At 35.9% G+C, this 22904-nt stretch overlaps 2 protein-coding genes across 2 annotated transcripts in view; one reads left to right on the plus strand and one right to left on the minus strand.

Annotated features, from left to right (window-relative positions):
* Nucleotides 1-471: 471 nt before the first annotated feature.
* On the minus strand, nt 472-1609 carry lyrm4 (LYR motif containing 4). The gene is made up of 3 exons (XM_016272343.1): nt 1421-1609; nt 845-965; nt 472-681 (listed from the first exon to the last, which is right to left on the minus strand). The coding sequence occupies exons 1-3, from the start codon at nt 1504-1506 to the stop codon at nt 619-621; spliced, it is 270 nt and encodes an 89-aa protein (XP_016127829.1). The 5' UTR covers nt 1507-1609; the 3' UTR covers nt 472-618.
* A 7465-nt stretch (nt 1610-9074) lies between these two features.
* Nucleotides 9075-22904, plus strand: part of LOC107585347 (ras-responsive element-binding protein 1) — a 46035-nt gene continuing 32205 nt past the window's right edge. Inside the window, exon 1 of the mRNA XM_016272353.1 lies at nt 9075-9470. The gene's annotated coding sequence lies outside the window, so the exon portion shown is untranslated. The remainder of the gene's footprint in view (nt 9471-22904) is intronic.

Consider the following 22904-nt stretch of genomic DNA (forward strand, 5'->3'; position numbering starts at 1 on the left):
ATACAAGCTGCATTAAGACTGAATGAAGAAAAGGGGCTAGAGTGGGAAAAGTTTGACTTCGTTTTGCGCACGCCATTCTGTTTTGACAAAGATTCATCAGTGCATTTCGCAGTGTATTGTCAAACTGATCACGGAAAATACTGGGACAATAATGATGGACAGAACTACACTTTGAGGATTCAGACACACTATACTTGACAATACAAGGATTTAATTGATGCAACGATCTGAAATTTAGTTCAATAAAGTGAACTTGACTTTTAGTTGCATGATCATTTATCTTAATCGTTTGAACACATTTTAATTAAGTCATACTACCATATTGTAGGTAATATGTTTAGTCTTGCCATATGTCTTAAAGATCTGCAAAACGAACTTAAGTGTTGTTGCTCAAATGTAGGTAATCTATTTGTGTAATTTTTTTTCTATTTACATTGATTCTCATATTCTAGCCATTCATTATATGCATCTTATTTATTGACAAAAAAAATATAACATAAACATACATTTACAGTATACTCTAAATTACCATTTTACAAACATGGTCGACTAGTGTTGCAGCTCCCAGGATAAACTGATTTGTCATTAACAAACCAGACATTTTGATTCTGAAGACACTTATAAATGAGGCTCTTTTTCAACAATGGTCTTCTGGGCAGAATACAGATGGCCAATGGAAACCTGTGAGACAAGGATAAGAGATACTTAGATATAGGACACTCAATGTGATTTTAATTATTAGCAACTCTAAATAGTATTACATTCTCCTATTTGGAACAGGCCATTCAAGTTCGTTGGCCATAAAAATCATATTGGAATATTAAACAAAGCTGGCATTGCTTGCCTGTCTCTTGATGGCTGCCAGATTCTCTCTAGCGTGATTTATGAGCATATCCAGTGTTTTGGGGTTGTCAACATGAAGGTTCTCCCTGAAGCCATCTTTCACTCTGCGAAGTGCGTATGTTCTGAAAACAAACAGTATTTTTATAGTAAATAACCAGTAGATGGGACATAATAGTTTAAATATAAAACGAATTAAAAAGACATGCGTCGTTTACATACATACATACATACATACATACATACATACATACATACATATTTGTCAACATGAAGGTTCTCCCTGAAGCCATCTTTCACTCTGCGAAGTGCGTATGTTCTGAAAACAAACAGTATTTTTATAGTAAATAACCAGTAGATGGGACATAATAGTTTAAATATAAAACGAATTAAAAAGACTTGCGTCGTTTACATACATACATACATACATATATATATATATATATATATATATATAAATTATCGTTTAAAATTACTAGTTTAATAATACAGTGACAACTAGACTAAGACAACATTCACTAATATATATAATTATAATTTATACAGAATATTTTTTCACAGTGAATAATAAAAAGCGTACCTGTAATTATATGAGGGGAATTTTTTACTCTCTTTCATAAGCATCCTGTAGAGAGAGATCACTTGAGCTCTGCTGCACGACGCCATGTTGATTTCAGTGTAGTTCTTCTCGTGTTGCGTTGAGTTGCGTTTGATACATCGCCATCTAGTGTCAGGAGCCGTTGAGCAGATGGCCGTGGAATGTAACGCACTATGTGCATTCCTACAATAAAGAGGCAAATGCCATTTTTAGTACCAGTACATTTCAGGACATTTTTGCAGATTACCAACCCATGGCAGTGTTTCATTCTTCCGACTGTATATTAAAATGGAAATGCAATTTACTGGAGGTGCACTTTTTGTGCAATTTTTCAATGCTACTTTTTATGAGCGCTATATAGGGCAGTTAACATCACATTAGGAGAAATTCATGTCCACAGTAGTGTTGTGCCTGGGGAGACCACAGAAGATCCCTAGGGCCGCATCATGGCTGACTGTGGGCATATGGGGCCTCATCACACTAACTGTGCCGTGTAAAACAAGACTGATCACTTTTTGCTAAATGAAAACTATGTGGAAAAAACATAGACTCCTGAAACAACTGGGTCTAATGTATGTACTGTATGTATCTTTTACTGTTATTTAACTAGCAAATATATCTGAATAACACTTCTGGTGATCAAGGAATTCAACTACCATCTTCAAAATTCATGTTTGTTTGTTTGTTTGTAATTAGAGGTGCACAATAACAGAACGAAACACCACCATCTCAAAAATTCCTGTTTGTTTGTTTAATAAATAGTGATATACAATAGGGGAATGAATCACTATCATTTCCAGAATTCGTGTTTGTTTGTTTTATAATTAGTGGTGGACTATAGGGTTGACAAAAATCACTATCATTTCCAAAATGCATGTTTGTTTGTTTTGTAATTAATAGTGAACAATAAAGGAATTAAACACTGCTATCTCCAGAATTCATGTTTGTTTGTTTGTTTTGTAATTAGTACACAATAAAGGAATTAACACCGCCATCTCCAGAATTCATGTTTGTTTATATATATATATATATTTTTTTTTTTTTTTTTGCAAACTTACTGTAGCACTTATACTCCATACTCTATCATTTAGATGAAAAGCCAGCCAGAGAACCTGAGTAACCTCAGCTTCCTGAAGTATACCCCGCAGCTACCATACAAAATTAAATTCATTACAAATGTTAACATCTTCATGAGCATTGAGCTGAACCATTGAAAGTCTCCGTCTCTCATCCTTGACTTTCTGCATTCAAACATGTCACCTGTGTTTATTATTCATCCTCTGCTTCTGCTGCTTCCATTTCCACAGCGTCCACATAGGATCTACCGTCTGCCCCATTTACTCACACAACCTTCTGCATTATTAACAACCAGAAAGAGCCTGGACTCTTTCTGTTTTGTAGCCCACAGAACGGAAGACATGACGGTACAATGGCCTTCTTCTACGTGACAGTTATTCAGTATTTTGCATATAAAGAAACTGGTTCTGATCAATTTAAGATGCACAGAAGAATTCTATATGCATAAAGTCATGATTCATATGATAAGCAGACCTGTTTGATGGACTTTAAGTACATCTACACTGGTAATTAGAGTCTTCACAGGTACATAGAGCTGATATTTTCACAATAAGATGGTGCACATTACGTAGTATTATTGCTCTAGACAGCTGGTGTTTGTAAAGAGCACATTCTGACTCTCCTCAGATACCAACTGCCATCATCTGCTCTGACAATGCCTTAAATATATTCATCAGAGGCATTTCCATGAATTATACTAAACTTTTATGACATTTACAATTAAACATCTAGTCGTATTAACTGTTTTCAACTGGATTTTTTTTAACTATATTTAAAGCATGGGAATATGGTTCAGTATGTTCACTCAATATTTCTAAGAATGCCATATAAGTACAATTAGCAATTAGAAACATTTGTTCTCAGAAATTGCTAGTAAATTCTACAAACAATTACAAAGAATGGCAACTAATACAATGAATTAAACATGATATTTTGAAGTAGAACGTAAATAGTATTTTCTTGTAAAACACACTACTGTAACTAATAAAGTAGACTATTTATATACAAGCTTACTATGTTCACCTGCAATGTTGTCCTGCAAATCTCTAGTTATATCTATTTCTGCTACCAAAACATGCGAAGCGATCATGTCCGAGTGATTTATTGTGTTCGGGATGCTGTCTTGAGTATGGAGGAGTCGCTAAATTATTAAACACTTATCTTAAAAACTGGATCTTGCATATACAGTACAGAGACAATTAATTTGTGCATATGTGATGCAATCGATGTTGATTGAATAAATAAAGGAAATCTTGTTTAATTTTCCACTCACAGATCCCACTTACAGTATATTCTTCTCTCAAGGTGACTGAATTAGATTTGCTTTTATTTTGTTCACATCAAATTATGTAGCAAACAAAAAGACAGATGTGTTTGAGTCGATGAATGCACAATCCCTTCAGGGAATGCTTAGGACCTTCAGCACAGCACGTGTTAATAACCAGGTCATGGTCCTATTTCAAGGGCTCATATTCACAATAAAAAGAGCATCTGGGCCTCTCCTGCCATTAATATTCCACCAGAGATGTGCCCCCATTTTAATATGTATTGTGTGTGTCTTGCTTTAGACAGATGTTCAGTTTTTTTTTGCTATCATTAAAGAGGAAAAACGCTGGGGGGATGAGCATGCAACTCCTCGAGGAAAATATATGGAATTACTTGCATTTAGCAGTTCATTTTATTTAAAGCAACTCAATGTACTGGGAGGGGGTGACAGAGCTTGAACCCACTGAAACTATTTAGATGATCCAGAATCTCAAAATACAACAAATCATATGTGATGTACTGTATGGAGAAGTCAAACAAGCAACAACAACAAAAAAACTTTAAAAAATCAGGGTGTTTATTCAAACATTTGATTTACTTGATTCATATTTCATTTGCTTCAGTGTCAACAAAAGATGAGACACTTCTCAAATTTGCCCAAATGCCTTTTTAATTTATAAGTATACATTTACAAGTAAATGTCATTATCCTATACTGTATTAAAATAATCAGTTTATTGAGTTAATTTTATTTGGGCAGATTGGTCTATGAAGAAAAAAGTCTGTGATGTTAAATATGTGCTTTTCAGACAATAATATGTATTTTAGGTGTGCTTTAAATAATAATAATAAAAATGATTCTAATTATTGGTCCTCATTGTAGAATGCACTGTTTTTACCTAATAATGGTCCAAGAAGAAAAAATGTGTTTTAAAATTTTTTTTCTCATATAATAATATAATGTAATTCACATTTTTACTTTGAACTATTTTCAGATTTTGGTAAAAAAAAAAAAAAAGACCTAAGACCCATTTAAGAGAGTTACTTCGGAATTCTTCCATAGGTCAAGGAGTGCCAACGAGTCCTATATTTAACATAATCATCATATTATGTGAATCAAAACATGTACTGAGTCAGTTGAAGAGAGACAGGGATGCATATTATCCATTCTGTAACTTGTTTCAGGTCAGATCTTCAGGTTTATTACTCAAAAGCAAGCCAAACCACCAGTGTGGTAAAACACATCAGCAGTATCTTCAGTTCCACTGGTAATAAAACTCTGGATACTCCATTATCCCCGGAGCATAATTCAAACAAGCTTCCCTGATAGTTCAAGCTCCGGGACTGCAGTTTCAGTTTTTCCCAAAGGTCTGTTGCTCCTTCTTGACAATCTGCGATTGCGGTGGAGGCACACGAGTGGAAGTCATTCCAATATCTGCATGAGGATAAACATAAAGTGCACAATCTGTTTTAGTCCTTGCGAATGAAATATGTTTCAGTATTGTGAGTCTGAGTCACGGATGGCACGAGTTCCATCCGTCGGCGCCATCATGTAAGATGGCGCCCACACTGATGGCTGCCTCCGTGGCGTGCTCCGCAGTTATCATTGAATCCATCCTCTGCACTTCAATAACTGTCTGGTTCAGCTCAGCTACCAAATCTGACCTCAGAAGACTACAGAGGGTAGTCCGGACTGCTTCTGAGTTCTACTCACGGATACACTCTTAAAAATAAAGGTGCTTCAAGAGGTTCTTCAAGCAATGCCATAGATTAGTGAAACAGAAAGGTTCTTCAGATGTTAAAAGTTCTTTATGGAACCATTTAGACAAAAAGGTTCTTCTACGGCATCGTGAAGCACCTTTATTTTTAAGAGTGTATCTGAATATGAGAAAGACCACCAGATGTTTAATACTTAGCTTCTTCCAGAAATGATTGCAGACAGTGTGTACTTACGAGCAGATGGTCTGTAGGTTTTCGCTGTCATCCAGCTCTTGGGGATAGTTCACCATGTTTTCTCCCAGGCTGAGCAGGCAGTCTGAGAAACCTTTAAATACGTTTTCACATGTTCCTCCAGCACACGCTGCCTGTAACAATGAAACTGAAATACACCAGAATAAATCACCCAGAATAATACACACAAAATTTTGCACTTAAAAAAAGCTTGAGTATTTCATATCATCCTCAATTTATAATTTATAACCCAAACAGCCCAAATTAACTAAACTGTGACCTTCACAGTAACATTCAATAAATACATAGGCTAAAGATTACATTAAATAAAAAAAGGATATATTTTATAATGTATTTAAAGGGATCTTTTTATCAAAATAAAACGATTTTTTTTACTCCACAAATCTACAAACATTGATGTGTCCACAAATCAGAAACCTTTTAAGTTCAACATAATACAATGTCATAGATCACTATTTTCCAGAGACTCAAAATTCAATCAATTAACCTACATCTTTTGACTAAATCTCACAAAGGTATATGAAACGTGAAAGGTACATTCATATGAAATGACAAAATAAAAAAAAATAAAGAAAAGCATTGCCATTCATCAATGGTTTTGTCTTCATACACTTACACTTATGGATAATGAATTTACCCCAAATCAAGATTACATTTACAAAAAAAATAAATAAATCAACATTTAGTCCTTTTGTAAAATAAAAAATTTCTGACTATTACTAATATTTAAATATCTACTATTTTTGCTCATTACACATACTGCAAGAACAGTTGGCTCAAGGGGATCCAGTTTGAGTCTGAACAGGTCAAGTTCCAATCCCATGTCCCTTCTCTCATCCCTACTTTCCTGCCTCCACATTAATACACTATACAATAAACTATTATACAGTAGGTTACCTGTATACCTGTAGTATTAGAACCCCAAAAAATGCCCTCGTAAAATAAAATAAACTCTGAGTAAAATGTTTTAGTTTAGATTGCTCCGAGACCACTGATAAGCAGTAGGCTACATACTATTTACCATCAGATGGCACTGTTGTCAAATTGGTAAGGCTTATTGTGTGTAAAGCTACTAGAAGCATGTGTTTCTTCAACACATGCTTATACACAGGTAGCCTATTTCAAATAATAGTAACATCCATATATGCATAAACACTCATTACAACACAGAAGTGAGCTGTACCTGATAGCTGTATCAACTTGAACTATCAGCATTATTTTTAATTGTGTTCAATCTTATCGCTTTCTCAGTTTTTAATTTAGAGATCGTAAATTCGTAGTTCCATCCTATTTAAACCAAAAGCTTTACATTTAATTAATCAAAATTTTCTGTAAAAGAAACAATAGAGAAAATAAAAACTAAAAAAGGAAAAGGAAAGACAAAAAAACTTTAATCATACTAATACAAAGGAACATGGAACTTTGTGCAGGATGGAGAACACTATGTAGGCCAGAGGCAATGACCCAGGTCACTGTGGGTCAGAAACATTGCTTATACCAGCACAAGGTCACTCTCATGTGATTACATAAGGTGATGCAGAGACTGCTCTCTAGTGGCAGCACAACCACAAACTCACAGACCCAATGCTGTTGCTGTGACACCTCTCAGGTATAAGACTTATCCCAGTAAAAGTGATTTAAACCTCTAAGTTAATGTAACTAGTTAACAGTTTTTGAGACACATCTGTACATTAGTCAAATGCCCTAGCCTATATGAGTTAACTAGCCTATACAAATTTCAAGTGATAATGACTGAAGGTAAATGTTTTGAAATGTTTAAAGTTCTCTCCAAAGAATGGAAGTATCATCTCTCTCATAAATTATTTATTTGTTTACTTCTTGACTGTTAAAGCAAGTCGTTTTCACTCAAATTTAGCAAAATACGCAGCCTAATCTTAGCTCAGTTAAGAAACGGATTTGAGTATGTCAAAATGTAGCCTATATTTGTAACCAAATGCATCTTCAAGGTTGCAATATTTGCACGCTGAAAACTCAAACACCATTAGTCAAAATATGAACTATGTCACAGAAAAAGCTCCAAAGGACTTCTTAATACTTAGGATCTTTGCATACTGAGTTACATTCATAGACCCACGATTTGCACAGGGCTGTTGTCGAAATTCACAGAAAGGCGGGAGCTACGTCGAATTACTTCATCTTCGTCTTGACATTTAACTCCTCGTTTCTCTCTGAGACTATTAAACGCCCTTCCACAATATTTTTTGAGATGATGAATGCCCCATTATAGTATGACGACCAACAGGTGTTTGTCTTGTGATAGCAAGAAGGCACCAAAGCGTGTTGCATCATCAGTATCCTGTCACTATTACGGTTATATTTGAGTTTATATCGTGTCTACGAGTTTACATCGTTGTCTATGAGTTTAAATATCGTCTACGAGTTTATATCGTTGTCTACGAGTTTATATCGTCTACGAGTTTAAATATCGTCTACGAGTTTATATCATCTACGAGTTTATATCGTTTTCTACGAGCTTATATCGTCTACGAGTTTAAATATCGTCTACGAGTTTATATCATCTACGAGTTTATATCGTTGTCTACAAGTTTATATCGTGTCTACGAGTTTACATCGTGGTCTACGAGTTTATATCGTTGTCTACGAGTTTAAATCGTCTACGAGTTTAAATATCGTCTACGAGTTTATATCATCTACGAGTTTATATCGTTGTCTACAAGTTTATATCGTGTCTACGAGTTTATATCGTTGTCTACGAGTTTAAATATCATCTACGAGTTTATATCGTTGTCTACGAGTTTATATCATCTACGAGTTTAAATATCGTCTACGAGTTTATATCATCTACGAGTTTATATCGTTGTCTACAAGTTTATATCGTGTCTACGAGTTTACATCGTGGTCTACGAGTTTATATCGTTGTCTACGAGTTTAAATATCGTCTACGAGTTTATATCGTTGTCTACGAGTTTATATCGTCTACGAGTTTAAATATCGTCTACGAGTTTATATCATCTACGAGTTTATATCGTGGTCTAGGAGTTTATATCGTCTACGAGTTTATATCGTTGTCTACGAGTTTATATCGTGGTCTACGAGTTTATATCGTCTACGAGTTTAAATATCGTCTATGAGTTTATATTGTCTACGCAACATAAAATAGCAACTGTTATAAAATTTAAACAATATTTTATATACTTATAAATATACATTATCTCAAAATTAGTTTGTATGTCTACAAAAAGCTTTGAAAAGATGTTGTTGTTGTTAGACACTTGTTGCTACATTCAAATCTATCTATCTATCTATCTATCTATCTATCTATCGTGAATAATCAATCGGATGCGGCTGAAGGAGTGAAGTTTTCCACCCCTCCCGTAGAGATGCTCACAGCTGAACTCCAGTGGCAGCTTCAGTAACACACGTCCCCTTGGAGACTAGAGCAACACGTGATGCGTCTACTTATCACGTTCACTGAACAGCGCTCAGGAACACACTTTGAGGAAAAAGTGACTTTTCTGACCCTCATTCGTCGGAAGTGTCGATGGCCATCATTCCTTTAGGGAGCTAACACGGTGGGCGATGTGAAGTATCCAGTTGGCGAACTTTGCACATCCTCAAATACGCCATTTTGATCGCTCTCCGGAACAAGTTTGCAGTTTTTTTTTCTCGAAGTCCATCATCTCTTTTCACCATCACCATGTCTCGGCACAATCAGCCCAACCCCGACAAAGTCAAGCGTAAGTATTGTGCACTTTTCTACTTGTTGTTGTTGTTGTTTACGTTCTCCATCCTGCCGATTGCAAACTTTGGTGGATGGATACTATGATAGAAGTTTTTAAACTTGGAAAACCGAGGATGTTGAGATGATGTCCGATCTTTTTTCCTCGCCCGGGGTTTGTGCTTCCTCGTTTCATTCTCGCATCCAAAGGTTGAACGCCTGACTACAGGAATTCACTCGCGTCTAACCAGCGCACATGTAATTCATACCTGAGTTAACTTTAGCACTTTAAATAACCATACATTCAGTGTCACTAATGTGGCTTTATCTCCCATTTGACAAAAGGAAGTTTAGCTCATATATTGTCATCAAAAGTGAGTATTTTAGAGTGAACCGAAGAAGCATCCACATCTGAACTTTGATCGAAGCTAACGCGTGGGGGGTTGGACACGCTTCCCTTTATATTGTGACCTTGTCGGGACATGTTGTATTTACGTTTTATTTGTGCTTTCGACTTTTCCTCACCATCGACAAGTTATTATTGTTCACCAAACCACCCTTCTTTCGTCAGTCACACTTTGCAAACTTAATGTTTGGGAATGTCAAAAGTTTTAAAGGAGGAAGTTCGCTGTCGTCGTGACTATCTTTGGGTTGGGTTTGCTGCACGAGATGAACGCCGAATAGGCATACAAGAAAAGTCGGCTTTTATATTTGCACCAAGCAGCCACATCGACGATACAATTTAAACCATCTCAGTTTTGGATGACTAATTACTCGGATGCATCATATTGTTCGTGCGGGTGCGGGTGTGTATGTGCTTGCGCCCTCCTCCCATCATCCTCTGTTCGTTCTCGCGTCTCTTTGGAGAATCAGAATGTGCAGAGATCCGGATGAGCAGTTCACATTCCATTACCAAATTCAACACTGGGCTCCAGGAGGCCTGCATCATTCACTCGCTGCCTCCCCGCTATCCGCTGACTTTTAACTACATCTTGCTTGATTTGTACAGTAGCTTTTATCCAATGCACTAAAGTGCAATGGGGCACTAACCTTAAAGGGACAACTTTGTACCTTATCTTCCCTTAAAAGTTGCATATTACTACCTGAAAGTGGTGTAAAGTACTGTCTAAACCTTTTAGAGGTAAATAAAGGCCTTTTTCTTCAGTTGGTAATCTGAGGATATTGCTGAAATATTATGCTGTGGTTTATGGTGATCTACTGCATGGTGTATAATTATGTACAACCAGGGGTCCCGGAAGGTACTCCAGGGGGTCTGAAGAGACCACAGCCTATATAAAACATAGAATTAAATTACATTCCTCACAGATAATCTAATAAGCAGTATATAATGTAATTTTTGTTTTTATACTGGAGGTTCCTGGGTCTGTAAAAGTGGAAAACGTCTGATTTAGAGGTTTTATGTTTGGAATAAATTTTGCCCATCATCACCATAATAATATAGTTTTGAGAAACATTGCTAATTAAAGATAAGTCGCTATATTTTGTGCAATCGCAAAGTGATTTTAAAAGATTAAACCATTGCAAATGTACTCTGAACCAACGTGGGAATGTGTTGCTTCATCACCTTATGCAAATAGTTAACTTTTTTCGTTTCTGCATTACTTTATAAAAGCATCAACTTGTGCTTGTTTTTGCCTTTAATAATAACAATATATATTATATTTTAAGATTTTTTCGCTGTCTACTGTTTTCTCCACATGGAGAGGCAAGGTTAAAAAACAAATCCTCCTTTTCTCGTTTTTCTAATAGCTTCTCCTCTCACAATGCAGGCTGATGTAGGGTGGAGATGTGTTTGTTCAGACGCGTAAAGCAAGAAGACCATTGAAAATTCAAAGGCATGTTCTAGTGAACAGTCAACCAGTGGTCTGGGCTGTAATCTCCTCTGTCCTCAGCAGGGAGTCGCCAGAGTTGAATAGAGAAAACCCATTGTGAGCATCAGAGCTGCCGTGCTGATAGTGATAGAAAGGGCCATCAGCTTTTACTCCACTTTGTATTTAATCACTCTGAAGTGTATTTAAAGTCTCAACAGCCCTATTGAGTGGATAGATTCATTTTGTACTTTTGTTTTGGTCTATTTTAATATCGAGACGCAGCCTTGGAAATGTTTTAATAGACGGCTGGTACATCTTGATTAGCCTTGATTAATATAGATTAATTAAAATGAACTCTCTGGGGTTCCCTAGTAGACTTCCTTTGACAAACATGCCCAACCGTGATTGTTTACTGAGTGTAAAGACAGAGGGACCAGTCTATTGAAGTCCCAGCCTGGATGGAGAAACTTAGTTGGTCACCTCTCCGAGCCGTTTGCCCCTAGTGATGGGTGTTCTGTTCACTTATCCAGGGGTAGAGATGGGCATCCTGTTTCGCTCTGGAGCTATTTTTAACCTGTCTATTTTAGATAAGATTATGTTCCCTCTCACTCGAAGGGAATGGGAAGCTTGGTTTGGTCCTGGGGTGCTGAGTTCGACACGGTACCCTGTAGGGCTTAAGAAATGAGTTTGCAGATGGATGCTAACTATTTGCATGTTTTATTCAAATTTAAGACACAGTCTTTAAGAATGTTTAGTTTATGGCCAAATCAAAAAATGACTGTTGAAGGTTAATGGAATAGTTCGCCAAAAATGAATGTTTGGACACACTGTAAAAAAATCAAGTTGAGAAAACTTAAAAGTTCAAGGCAACCAGCTTCAGCAGATTTTTGAGTTTAAACTGAAAACTGAAAACAACAAGTTTAGAAAACTCACAAATCCCCTACAAAAACAAGTTGAGAAAACTCACAAATCTGCTGAAGCTAGTTGCCTTAAACTTTTAAGTTTTCTCGACTTTAAATTTTTTACAGCGCATAATTTACTCATCCGCATGTTGTTCCAAACCTGTACAACTTTCCTTCTTTACAAAAAAGATGATTTACAAAATTTCTCTTTTTTTCTCTCCATACAATGAAAGTCAGTGGGATCTAACATTGTTTTTAACCCTGTTGACTTTCATTGAGTGAATAAAAATAGAAATAAAGAAATAAAGTCATACAGGTTTGGAAAACATGAGGGTGAAGAAATTTAAATATCATATCAAAAGAAAAATATCCTTTTATGTATATTTTTGCATTGGAATGTAGAGAATATACTGTAAATGAATTTGACCTTCAGTCCATGCGTGTCAGTTAAGTTTGATTTTTGGCCTTTCGTAGTGAAAAGTTTGGGCATCTCAGGACTAAATTGTTTACTTTTTAAAAGATAAAGTGTAGTAAAGAAAAGCTAAAAGTGAAACCGAGTCCTCATGAAAATGCTTTGGTGTAAGTGGGACATGGATGACAGGAAATAGAGCAGCCTGTGTGGATAGAGGAAGTTAGAAAAAGATCAAAACAATAGGTAGCATAGCCTTACACTGTTTGTTTGAGAATTAGTTTTGTGTGATAGTCAATCAAACAGGTCATAATAGTCAAAGTGTGATGTTTTACCACAATCATAAATAGTTTAGCTCGCTAGCTCTCCTTTTTGAGGAATTGTGAGCTTTGCTTTCACTTTTTTACGTTTGTCTGTGAGAAAAAGAAGTCGAATCACACACGGCTTTGCAGGCCTCCTTCTTTGCCTCCCCCTGCTACTTCCCCCGCCCCTCTTCTCCCACCCTGCCTCTGTTGCTGACTAAACAGTTTTGTCAGCTGGCAGTTGCCCACAGTCTGTGAATTTTTGATAGCTTCTAGAGAGGGAGCACAGCGTAGGGAGGTGGAGATGCTGAAGAAACGCTCTTGTTGCTCATTAAGGAGTGAAGGAGGGAGACAGAAACGGGAAGATGGCAGGTCGAGTCACATTTTGGAACCAGTTCGTCTTGTACTAGCATTCTTTGCAGGCTTCCCAGTTTCGTGTTCAAGCACTGAACAAACATTTGAAAGATATGAAAATATGCCTGTGGCTAATTCATCTGTATCACGTATAGGGGTTGCTAAAAGTCAAATTTTTGCTTTGTAAACTGAGAGAAATTTGGGTTATGATCTGACATAAGTGTCACAAAGCGCTTCTAATCTAATGACGCAGTGAGTGATGTTACGCATGTCATGCATAATTTTCTGAAATCTCATGACAAAGCTGTGACTTTTGTTTCAGTTCCAGTTCATTGTAGTGATTCACGAGATGGAAAAAGCAATGAGGGAGGGAAGGTGTGTGACTGAGTGCAGGAGTCTAAAACTGGGAAATCTAGGTGTGCACAAACTGTCGTCCTCTTGTGTTGACCTGCATGGACTTTGAATCATACAGTCTCCTCTCGCTAAGCGCAAGAAGGACTGAGGACAGATCCTCCTCTGTGTCTCTGAGAGCGATGTGCAATGGGAAACAGATGTGGCTGGGCTGTTAGCTCAGTGCTTTCCTTCAAAGAGCTTCAATTAGCATGTCCGTATACAGAACGACTTCATAAGACATATTTGGTCAGCTTCATAGATTTGTTATTGTAAATTCCTTGTCTGTCAGCTTTGCAGCACAGTTTGCACCAGTTTGTCTGGAATTTTCCCAATTTTTGCCAAACAAATGCATTGCAGTGATATTTGACCCATAAATTAAACTTATTCATGACGTTTAAAAAAAAAAGCATCTTAGTGTTATAATAGAAGTTACTTCATGGCTCTATATTTCACATCTTTTGAAGCCATATGATAGCAAATGTGTGAGTAATAGTTCAACATTTAAGTCGTTACTCACTGACAATCTTGACCTGCTTTAGTTGAGCAAAGTTTGATGCCTGATTCTTGGAAAATGTGCTTTTTGAGTCTTTTTTTAATGAATTAATTGATTCTGTTCACAACAAATGTTTAAATAATCCGTTCATGAATCGTAACAGTTCCAGTTGCAATGGTTAAATGTTCACTGGAGTGAAGGATTATCATTTGGTTGCAGTTTGGTTTATTTCTCACACAAAACTATAATGTGGCTTCAGAAGACTTGGAATATGATGTATAAGTCATATGAACTATTTGTCATTTTGGAGGTCATTATATTTAAAATAGTGAGAAGGATAGTGAATAAACAATGACATCATTTTTCTTTTTGGGTGGACTGTCTCTTTAAACAAGATATAACTCAAAGCACACTCATTCACCAGCACATCCATCTCATTAGTGAGTGCTTCATGGCACATTATCACAAGATCAGGGCATTTTGGGAGAGGCTGCTAGAGAACTGCCTGAATCACCTTAATCCCGTCGACTGATAACAGTCAACTAACAGCATAATTCAGCAAGAATGATTTCATAACCTGTGATTTTTTTTTAATCAGTCCCATTAAAAAACAACTTTTAAAGGTGCTAACACATTATGAAAGCTCCACTGAACATGACATCAGATGATATATGTATAGGGTCCTTTTTTAAACAATAATAGGGCCCTACAAAATGTTCTTAATTTTTCTGGTAATCAGATGACGGCATAAAACATTAATTTAATTTATCCTAATGGTGAACAAAGTGCTTCATGGCACATTATCACAAGATCATCCCGTATCATCTGATGTCATGTTCAGTGGAGCTTTCATAATGTGTTAGCACCTTTAAAAGTTGTTTTTTAATGGGACTGATTAAAAAAAATCACAGGTTATGAAATCATTCTTGCTGAATGATGCTGTTAGTTGACTGTTATCAGTCGATGGGATTAAGGTGATTCAGGCAGTTCTCTAGCAGCCTCTCCCAAAATGCCCTGAAGCAGCGTAGACAATGAAGCAAAAATGGCGTCCTTTCAGGAGGAGAAACCTGGCCGCTCCCGTCTCTTCCAGCTCTTAGAAAAGCTCTTTGAAGGCACGCAATGTGTTCACAGTGAATGTGGCTGTCCACCATCCTGGCTCTCGCTTATGTCTGATAATCCACGCTTGCGTCCAAGCCCCAGCTATGTTAAGTGTTCAGTACTTTAAACAAAATGATGTTAAAAGCAGATTTCTTTGTTCCCACACTCACATTTAGCAGCTTGCATAACATTTGCAAGCAAATAGTACATACAAAACAGTTCTTAAGCATGTGTGCTCCAGCAAGAAAAATGTTTTAGTCGAACTGTTAAATGAAGAACATTTATTTCATAAAATTGATCCAGGATTGTCAGACTTTACTTTATCAGTTGTACTTCATGTAAATGTTTAAACCATAAAGTAATTGTATTTTGAATTAATTAATGAATTAATCACCATTTGCAAAAGCTTGTCGAGGAGCAGAGGATTCCTGACAGAACAGGACAGGGAAAACAAAACATGGAAACGAGGCAAAGGTCACTCCTGGTTCTTTTGTAGCCCGGTGCATCTCAGGGTTCCAGTAAATATTAACCTGCTTATCACAGAGAATGGGACATGTTCTTTTAGCGTACTAGAATGAGACAAAAAACTTTTTAAAGACAGTCACATCAAATTTTCAGTTTTTTGGCTTATATTTCATGTCTGTTAGCTTTGAAGTTATTTGCAGTGTACAATTTTCAAAATATGCAATACTTTTAAAATTAGCTAACCTTTAGCACATATGTGCAAAATGTACAGTCTTTCTGGGAAAATGGAACAAAAATAGTCAAGACTCGTTGTGCACTTACTCAGATGTTTATCCAATCAGATGCTCTCTAGAATGAGAATGTCCCTCCCCTAATTACCATCTGCAACGTAAATTGTGCTTTCATGTAGGGCTGGGTATCAATTCAGATGTCCCGATTCGATTCGATTTCGATTTGCAAGCTTTCGATTCGATTCTTGATTTAGATTACATTCTGTGAATAAAGTTTTAATACAAATGCTATTGATATTTCTATATTAAGTTTACAAATGGTGAATTAATAATTTTTTTTTATTTATTTAATTATTTTAAACCTATTCTTTTTTTTTGTATAGGGTCCTTTTTTAAACAATAATAGGGCCCTACAAAATGTTCTTAATTTTTCTGGTAATCAGATGAAGGCATAAAACATTAATTTAATTTATCCTAATGGTGAACAAAGTGCTGCACAACAGAGGTGTGCTGTTAAAATTAAAAAGATGTGATTATTCCTTTAAAAATAAAGATTTATTAATATTTATTAGCAGTAGTATCAAGTATACTCAAGTCTTAAGACTGCTAAATAGTAATATATTCTGACTGGTTCTTAACGTTAAACTTTTATTTTGACGGGTTGCCGTGAGGAACTTACTGCTGCTGTGTATGTGATATAACGGTAGTTTTCTCAAATGAAACGGTAAAATGCTAATGAAGTGACTCTCAGAGCAGCTGGAATGATATATGTATAGGGTCCTTTTTTAAACAATAATAGGGCCCTACAAAATGTTCTTAATTTTTCTGGTAATCAGATGACGGCATAAAACATTAATTTAATTTATCCTAATGGTGAACAAAGTGCTTCATGGCACATTATCACAAGATCATCCCGTATCATCTGATGTCATGTTCAGTGGAGCTTTCATAATGTGTTAGCACCTTTAAAAGTTGTTTTTTAATGGGACTGATTAAAAAAAAATCACAGGTTATGAAATCATTCTTGCTGAATGATGCTGTTAGTTGACTGTTATCAGTCGATGGGATTAAGGTGATTCAGGCAGTTCTCTAGCAGCCTCTCCCAAAATGCCCTGAAGCAGCGTAGACAATGAAGCAAAAATGGCGTCCTTTCAGGAGGAGAAACCTGGCCGCTCCCGTCTCTTCCAGCTCTTAGAAAAGCTCTTTGAAGGCACGCAATGTGTTCGCAGTGAATGTGGCTGTCCACCATCCTGGCTCTCGCTTATGTCTGATAATCCACGCTTGCGTCCAAGCCCCAGCTATGTTAAGTGTTCAGTACTTTAAACAAAATGATGTTAAAAGCAGATTTCTTTGTTCCCACACTCACATTTAGCAGCTTGCATAACATTTGCAAGCAAATAGTACATACAAAACAGTTCTTAAGCATGTGTGCTCCAGCAAGAAAAATGTTTTAGTCGAACTGTTAAATGAAGAACATTTATTTCATAAAATTGATCCAGGATTGTCAGACTTTACTTTATCAGTTGTACTTCATGTAAATGTTTAAACCATAAAGTAATTGTATTTTGAATTAATTAATGAATTAATCACCATTTGCAAAAGCTTGTCGAGGAGCAGAGGATTCCTGACAGAACAGGACAGGGAAAACAAAACATGGAAACGAGGCAAAGGTCACTCCTGGTTCTTTTGTAGCCCGGTGCATCTCAGGGTTCCAGTAAATATTAACCTGCTTATCACAGAGAATGGGACATGTTCTTTTAGCGTACTAGAATGAGACAAAAAACTTTTTAAAGACAGTCACATCAAATTTTCAGTTTTTTGGCTTATATTTCATGTCTGTTAGCTTTGAAGTTATTTGCAGTGTACAATTTTCAAAATATGCAATACTTTTAAAATTAGCTAACCTTTAGCACATATGTGCAAAATGTACAGTCTTTCTGGGAAAATGGAACAAAAATAGTCAAGACTCGTTGTGCACTTACTCAGATGTTTATCCAATCAGATGCTCTCTAGAATGAGAATGTCCCTCCCCTAATTACCATCTGCAACGTAAATTGTGCTTTCATGTAGGGCTGGGTATCAATTCAGATGTCCCGATTCGATTCGATTTCGATTTGCAAGCTTTCGATTCGATTCTTGATTTAGATTACATTCTGTGAATAAAGTTTTAATACAAATGCTATTGATATTTCTATATTAAGTTTACAAATGGTGAATTAATAATTTTTTTTTATTTATTTAATTATTTTAAACCTATTCTTTTTTTTTGTATAGGGTCCTTTTTTAAACAATAATAGGGCCCTACAAAATGTTCTTAATTTTTCTGGTAATCAGATGAAGGCATAAAACATTAATTTAATTTATCCTAATGGTGAACAAAGTGCTGCACAACAGAGGTGTGCTGTTAAAATTAAAAAGATGTGATTATTCCTTTAAAAATAAAGATTTATTAATATTTATTAGCAGTAGTATCAAGTATACTCAAGTCTTAAGACTGCTAAATAGTAATATATTCTGACTGGTTCTTAACGTTAAACTTTTATTTTGACGGGTTGCCGTGAGGAACTTACTGCTGCTGTGTATGTGATATAACGGTAGTTTTCTCAAATGAAACGGTAAAATGCTAATGAAGTGACTCTCAGAGCAGCTGGAGATGACATTCGTGTTCATATCATCATATAGTGAGACGGCAGAAGCTGAAAACACTGCGAGCGTCATCTGCGCTTTAGTATGCGTGTAGTAAACAAAACAGTGTGCCGCGCCATCCGCCATTCATTCATTGCAGAAATCATGGCGCCCAGATATCAAATGCTTCCGCAGATTTATAGTATTACTATAGCATTTCACCTGAGCATTGCGAATCACATGTATGGCCATGATAAGCGCTGAATGAATGACAGGCTTTCTGTTGTAAGTGGAGAATATATATTATAGTGGAGAAGACTAATGATACGATTCACGTTAATCAGATCTTGTTTTAAATGTGTGCTGAAATAAATACCGGAAAAGATCGATTCGTGGCTTTTGAGAATCGATATCTAATCGATGTCATTTTAAAAAACGATTAATCGAAGAAAAATTTTTTTTTTTGCCATGCCCTACTTTCATGGCTGTGATGTATCTAAAGCATATTGTCAGTGTTACAGTGAGCTGTATGTTAAAACCATAATTTTTCAAATTAGGACATAGTCATTTCCTTTATCTCAAAACTGGACAGCTTGCTCCTTAGTGCCCTCCATCGCTCCACGCTGATTGTTTAATTGTTTGTATTGGATGATGGGGTTTACTCATGTCCTCTTTTTGTTCATAATATGTAAAAATATTTACCAAGTAAACTAAAAAAGCTAATTCTATCCAATCAGAGAGCCTCCCCCTTACCTTCCTCCATTCCCAACCAATCACAGCATTGTGTCTTTACTATTAACTCTGTTTACATGTTTGCTGTGTAAATGCAGCTCTTAAAACATACCGTTTTGTGAGCAGCCGTGCCACTTGGATTAAGCATAATTTTCTTTCGTTTGGCCTGCTAACAATGTGAGTATGCCATGTCAAACAGCCATGACTGAGATAATCATTAGATAGGACAGACTAAAAACCAAATAAAGTAAATAGACACTTTACCTTTGGCCAACCATTTCCAGCTGCGCAGAGGTCTGTATTATCTGCATTTACACAGCCAGCGTGTAACATACAATTAGGAGTTTAGAAACAAACCATAAAAAGTGGCCTAACACACAAATATAATTTTGTATCCTACTCATGATGATGAATTTAACAAATATATCTTCAAAAGTTGTGTAGTACAAAGCAAAACGGATCTCTGTCTTGTTTTTCAGTACAATGTCTATACATTCTTAAATCAAGATGCATTTACTTGAGTTAATATAAATTAAGTTTACTTGGAAACAAGAAAAATATCTGAGTAGGATAAGACAAATAAACTAAATTCAAATGGAAACAAGTTTAATTTTCTTACTCCATTATAGGGGTGTAATGGTACATGTATTCATACCGAAAATATTTGGTACAGGTCTTTCAGTTCAGTACAGCATTGTTTTAACCACTGCATAAGTGGAACTTCATTGGAAACTTATAGTTTTATATATTGTTACTTTTGATAAGAAACAAAGTCTCATATTTCAAATTATGTCCATTTGTTTCTATAAATTCAAATGATAAATGTCGTTTTGGTGCTAACAGATCGCTGTATAAATTCCTCAGTTCAAACGTCAGCACGGAGCGCGAGTGAGCGCGATCATCCATTCCTCTTTAATATTAGTTTTAATGCGAAATAAACATGAATGAACATCTCATGCCTCACGTAAGCGCTCAGTCAGCTTGTAAACGAAACGTCACTTTGCCTTTTATTTACCTCAGGCAAGTCATCAGTGCCCATAGCTCATTAGTTACTTTTTTTTTTCATTAGTACAATTTTTTTTAAGTTAAGTGTTGATTATTATATTTAAAAATAAAAAGGGATTAAATTTAAGTTTGGGCTCTGTTGTTAATTGTAACCCTATATTTTAGAGCATAAGCTGAGGTAGATTTGTGTCCCTAAGAAAGAGCCTTTGTTCAGTAAACCAGTGTTTAATAAAAAAAATGTAAAAAGCAATTTTATGTTTAGTTTTTCCCCTTGCTGTACCGAAACCATACCGAACCGTGACGGCAAAACCGAGGTGCGTACCAAACCGTCATGTTTATTTACCGTTAACACCCCTACAGGAAGGACTTTTTATATTATGCTTCTCAAGTAAGTCTATCTTGATTTAAAAAAGGTTTAGATATTTGTACTGGAAAACAAGCAGTATTTAGCAAGATGTTTTTTTTTTGCTATGTAGGGTAAATCAGGTTGTGTGAACATATGTAAAATGCTAAAATAGCTGAAGAACCATGCAGCCAATTTTTTTTTTTTTTTTTAAATTGTACTGATAGACGGTTCCCAGATCAGTGTGCTCACCAAGGCAAAGTACAGAAGATTATGAGGGGTCCACAAGAGAGGGATTAGCATACACACACATATGGACTCTGCACGCAGAAAATGACTTTGTGAAGGTTTTACTAACATTTAGGGGCTTCCAAACCATTCTTATCAGATTCTCTGCATACTATTTCTATTTGTTTACTACGATAACGCTCTAAAACTATGCATTTTTATGTCTGCAACATTAGTTAATCCTAATCATGTGGACAGAGATTTTTTTTAAAACGAAAGAAGGAAAAACTCATGGCCTAAAAGAGGCTTGCAGAATGTGGCTTGTTGGGCCAAGAGGAAAGTTTTTTTTCCCACTTAAATAATCAGTAGTGATGCACCAAAATTATTTTTTCACTGAATCACTGAAATTAAAGTATTCGTTTAGCCAAAAATAGATTTTAAGTGTGCTTAAAAGTGAGTGTTTTGTTCTTTCATGATAAATTAAACTATTGTAGTATTCGGCAACAAACTGCCACTTGATATTTTAGCCAAACAAATTTGATGTATTATTAGCATAATTTTTGCTAAAGCCAAATATCTTAGTTGCTTAAATTTGTTAACACAGTGCATCACTTGATACACAATATATCAGTACCGAATCATGTTTTTAGTGTATCAGTATTGGTGAAAATTTGATATTGAATAATTTTTCTCTGTTTTTAAATTTTACACTTTCTTTGCCATCATCTGAGGCTCATATAAAATTAATGCTTAAAAACAGTAAGAATTTATTAACATGGTTAAATGTAATCTTTAGCAACTCTCAAAATAAATATCTAGGCCTATTTTTTATACTGTATATTAGTGGTGGGCAGTATGACCAAAAATTAATATCACGGTATTTTTAAAAATGAAACCGGTTTCACGGTATATGACGGTATTTTTTTATTTATTTTTTTCATGCATGACCGGGTGTAAACCACATTTTCTACTGATTGAGAGAGGAAATAGGCTACTTGCAGTAGATTGACTTAGAATGCCCTATTTTACTGTCATGATGAGTGAATATTGTAAAAAAATTCCACTCTAAATAGTGACGAAACATGACCCATTTGTACATGTTAACCAGGAGTCACTCTCATTTATAATCGCGACATCGTCCGATAAAATCAACATGCATGTACAGTAGATGCATGTTGAGCGGCTATGCGGTGGTTTTGGTTATATTACTTTTTTGTCTCATGCAGTGCACTGCCTGCGTCTGAGTAACAAAAAAAAAGTGCATTATATTAATAGACGAACTATGCTCATATTTATAATATATTCCGAACAGTCAGTAAGCGACAGGTGCTTGGAAACGCTGTTTTGTACTCCTTTATTGACGAGTTGGCTGTGGTAAGGCCAGCTGAAAGCGATGCTTCTCTGCTGCTCACTGCACAGAACAGACGCAGAGAGAGACGACACTGCGCCGGGAGAGTCAGACGGGGGGAGCACTGACGACATCTTCCAACTGAATCATAGCTAAGGTTTATCCAAAAAAGTCGCTACGTTTGTCAGTACATATATTCTATGAGAAAAAGCCGCTAAAAGCGTCTGAAAGTTGCTCAATCTAGCGCTGAAGTCACGCTCGTGTGTGTGATGGGAGCTGATGGCAGTGGGCGGTGGATATGTGAGGCGGTCAGTGGATATTGTGGATGAGTTCTTCTGTGTCATCATGTTCTATTAGTTTTACAGCTTTAGTTTCGAACTTTCACGCTTAGTAACACATACAGCTGTGTCCTCGCCACAGTGCAACAGTGAAAAGAGACCCCCCCTCAAACGCTTTGTGAACATTATTTAAATGACACTGGTATTGCGGTATTTTAAAAATTCATATCATAAGAAAAATAAACACTGGTATTCGGTATGAACTGGTATACCGCCCAGCACTACTGTATATTATAATTTTGTGATGCCTCAATTAATTTGTAGTTAGAGTTATTATCGTCAACTAAAATTAACGAAAAACATTTCTGAAAAACACTACTAAAATTACAAAAAAACATGAACTGGAAAAAAAAAAA

The sequence above is a fragment of the Sinocyclocheilus grahami genome, unplaced genomic scaffold (assembly GCF_001515645.1).
Source record: "Sinocyclocheilus grahami isolate Dianchi unplaced genomic scaffold, SAMN03320097.WGS_v1.1 scaffold5.1, whole genome shotgun sequence".
NCBI classification, from domain to species: Eukaryota; Metazoa; Chordata; class Actinopteri; order Cypriniformes; family Cyprinidae; genus Sinocyclocheilus; species Sinocyclocheilus grahami.

What these genes read in the sequence shown, in the direction of transcription:
- lyrm4 (XM_016272343.1), bottom strand. Translation starts at nt 1,506, where the DNA reads ATGGCGTCGTGCAGCAGAGCTCAAGTGATCTCTCTCTACAGGATGCTT. An exon ending in TTCCCCTCATATAATTACAG is followed by an intron (nt 966 to 1,420) that starts GTACGCTTTTTA and finishes GTTTGTTTTCAG; the next exon opens with AACATACGCACTTCGCAGAG. An exon ending in TGGCAGCCATCAAGAGACAG is followed by an intron (nt 682 to 844) that starts GCAAGCAATGCC and finishes CTTGTCTCACAG; the next exon opens with GTTTCCATTGGCCATCTGTA.